The sequence below is a fragment of the Populus euphratica genome, unplaced genomic scaffold (genome assembly GCF_000495115.2).
Source record: "Populus euphratica unplaced genomic scaffold, PopEup_1.0 scaffold2.1, whole genome shotgun sequence".
Lineage (NCBI taxonomy): Eukaryota > Viridiplantae > Streptophyta > Magnoliopsida > Malpighiales > Salicaceae > Populus > Populus euphratica.
This window is the reverse complement of record NW_011499846.1, coordinates 7,478,762-7,482,411: the sequence shown is the minus strand read 5'-3', so window position 1 is coordinate 7,482,411 and position 3,650 is coordinate 7,478,762. Positions and strand designations below refer to the sequence as shown.

General features: G+C 28.3%; 1 protein-coding gene across 1 annotated transcript; it reads right to left on the bottom strand.

The window, feature by feature from the left end:
• Positions 1-1,025: 1,025 nt before the first annotated feature.
• Positions 1,026-2,100, bottom strand: LOC105137186 (uncharacterized). The gene has a single exon (XM_011042836.1). It carries the CDS (start codon positions 1,974-1,976, stop codon positions 1,128-1,130), a length of 849 nt encoding a protein of 282 aa, XP_011041138.1. The 5' UTR covers positions 1,977-2,100; the 3' UTR covers positions 1,026-1,127.
• Positions 2,101-3,650: the final 1,550 nt, after the last annotated feature.

The following is a 3,650-nucleotide window of genomic DNA, read 5'->3' as shown; positions in this document are numbered from 1 at the left end:
CAGATAGTTTTTGTTTTTTTTTAATAGTTTTTTTTTAATTTCATCATTCAATATTTGATTGATTAAAAATTGATTTTTATAATTTATTTTAATTTACTGTTTATAGAATTATCACAGTCTCATAACATGAGTTATATATTTATGTCACTATATCAATAAAAAAATATTATTTAATATATATTATATTTTGAGTTGATGATTAAGTTTTTTTATTAAAAAACAAGTTGGCAACGCTAAAATATTTTTTTATATTGAAAAAATTGGTTTTATCCACAGTGAAATGCATGACAATTACTAGTAATTTTTATTTTGTGACAACAACCACACAATTATGAAGACCACAGGTAAAATCAGGATATTTTGAAATGTTTTTAATATTGTAATAGCTTTGTATAATTGTGGTATGAAAATGTAGTCCTTAAACGGAGAATGGAAATAAAAGCTTCTTAAGGCAGGTGACATGTTTTCTAATAGAATTTAAAAAGTGACCAGTTAGGTGGGTCTATATATGTAGCTTTCTATCACAGCTATCTTCACCCATCAGCGAAGTGGCAAGCACATGTCAAAAAATTCACATGCCAAGCGTATCCTGTTCACTGTTGACGTGGTTGGAGCGATTGACAAATAAGAGAATTCCACATGTCTTGACTAATTTTAGAGCTTTATTTTCCTCTGAGCGGGAATATAAATTTACACCTAAAAATGAATAATCCTACAATTTTTGGTACAACATCACACCTACTCATTAGAATGGTTTATTTTTATATTTTTAAAAATATATAAAAAAATTTATTTTTTATTTATTTTAAATTAATATATTTTTAATATTTTTAAATTATTTTAATGTATTGATATCAAAAATAATTTTTTATTACAGAATTTTATTTAAAATATTTTTTGTATTTTAACTCCTATAAAAATATTTTTTTCCAACTTTATCTTTAATAATATTTATATATTTAATTGAAATAATAAAATAACTAAAATTTTAACTCCTTTTAATTTTATTTTCTGTTACGTCCCTGAATAAAGGAATGCAACATATTATATTACAGAGCAATTGCCCTGCAGAATGAAAAATAAGAACATACTATTAAAAAAGAAAAGGAGGATAGAGAAGGTCGATTTCAGACCTTGTCTAATTCATCCAGCTCACAAGTTTCAGTAGAATTCCTTCTTCTTACTCTCTTACAAAGCAAGATCACCCCAACCCAGATAAGACCCTTCACAAGTCTTACCATTCCAATTGTTACCGTCAGGTAATACAGCCACCAACCAACCATGTCAGCCACTGCTAAATCCATCAGCAGCTCTATCTTTGCCTCTGCCACAAAAACCAGAGACTCAACTTCATTCCTTAACCTCCACCACCACAAAGTACCACAGCTCAAAGCTACAGTCAGCCTTTGTTCCCACTTCTCGTCTCTAGCCGCACCAAAAATGGTGTCATCAACCACTGGCTTAACAACAGTCCTGGACCAATGGATCATGGTCTCATGCAACCCCAAGAAAAATATAACTCTACTCAAGAAACTTCTTTGAATATCAAAACCAGAACCATCGAACATCCCAGCAGATACGCTGCGTTGAACGCCCAAGCCAACACAAATCTGTAGCGTACATAACATAATCCATGCAGTGTACAATCCGGGTCGGGAAGTTGCGCCTGTTGACTCACTTAGAAGGGTGATTTTTCCTGTCAAGCCATGAATAAGAGTGGCTATGCTAACAACTGAAACAAGAAAGTACAGAACTGCTGTATTGATTGACAGGAATAAAGATGTGATGAAAGAAGATGGTTGTTGTTGTACAGGATCAGACGTGATGGTCAGCAGATAGTTGTAACTAGAGAGTCTGGTCAGGAGGAGAAATGAGAGGGGCAGCAAGAGACTGAGGAGGGTAATGATCAAGATATGGAAGGGTTCTATGAAGATGGCGCAGCCTAAGAGCTTTTTTGCCTTCTTTTGCAACCCCATGGTTTTGTCCTGGAGCAGATACGACTTGGTTACATGACAAGAAACATAAAATGAGGTCTAAATTTATGTGACAGATGAAAGTGGTTATCACGTCCATGGCTTAAATTAGTTGAGACAGGGCACTGTCCTAGCCCATGCCCTTTTTTTTTTTAATGGCCTGATCATGGAAAACGCCGATAGGATGTCCCCCTCAGCGGTTGAGGCTATTTTTTTTATTTTACTCTTTGTTAGTTTGGTGGTTACCATTTTAAAATTATTTTGCTTCTAATTCTTTTTGGATTATAGGTAGGGGTAGGTCTAACTTGTTGTTTATGGTTGGATATTTTTTTCACAAAATAATAATAATAATAATTAAATATTCAGGTTTTTTACATAAAAAATTTTCAAATGTAAATTAAAAACTTATATATACATGTAATTAATTAAATTAAGAATTATATATATAAATAAATAAATAATTCAGCAAAAATAATAAAAAACCAAAACTAGAAAAATAAAGAGATAAAAGTATATCAATATATCTGATCTTGTAATAAGGGTTATTTATCCGGTTGTTTTTTATAAATTTTTTTTATTAAAATTTATTTTTTATTTCATTAAATAATAATAAAAATATAAAATTGATTAAATAAAATAAAAGAGAAGAAACTATTATGCAATGCTCTATATATTAGAAAAATAATTAAAAAATAAATATTTTTTATTTTTAAAAATAAAGTTCATCTATATAAAATATAAAAAATTATAAATGACTTAGAATAATCTTTTTAAAAATTAAATATATATATATATAAAATAAAAAACAGTAACTATTTAAAAAATGCTAGATAAGCCAAATAAAAAATACATAGAATAGTATTAATTGAAATATAAATTAAAAAATTATTACAAAAACATATTTTATTATAAAAGAAATGCAAATACAAATGAAAAGAAAGAAGGGCTGCTACGTCTGGCTCATTTGAAAAGGGCCCACGTGGAGACCCTTAATTTTTTAAAAAGCTAAGGGTGTGGTCCTAACTTTTTTTAAAAAATAAGTTAAATAACACGTTGTCTGCAACAGTAGGATTCCATGTTCGAAAAATATAGCCTTATAATTTTTTGATTTAGAAACATAATTTTTAATTTATTTTTTTATTTAAAACACTATAAATATTTTGATAAACTCATTAGTAATCTTAAAAAATCAAAATAAAAAACCATAAAAAAACTCAAAATCAACTTAAAATCAAAATTTTCTCAAACTCATAATTCAGTGATAATTTGTTAACACTTAAATAAAATTCTTCTTATCAAATAAGATTTGTTAAAATTAATATTAATTATTTTAATTATCAGAACTGATATAATAATAATTTTGAATGATTAAAATAAAAAATCCACTGCTCCAAACCACAGCGAAATATGATAGGGAGCATAGTAAAAAGTTATATCGAGAAAATGTCACACCGCTTAGTTTCTTTTATTATATAACGTTTTGCATGATTACAGGTTATCGACCCTAACTGACTTAATAGGAACTAGTTTTCAAGGTAGTGCCACGTACCGGTTATCGACCCTAATTGACTTAATAGGAACTAGTTTTCGTGATAGTGCCATGTTGTGGCTTAAGTAAATAAAAATAAAGTGAAAAAATAAAAATAAAAATAATATAAAAAAATTCAAGCAAAAAAC

Excerpts from the sequence above, each read along its gene's own strand:
- LOC105137186 (XM_011042836.1), bottom strand. The coding sequence starts at position 1,976 with ATGGGGTTGCAAAAGAAGGCAAAAAAGCTCTTAGGCTGCGCCATCTTC.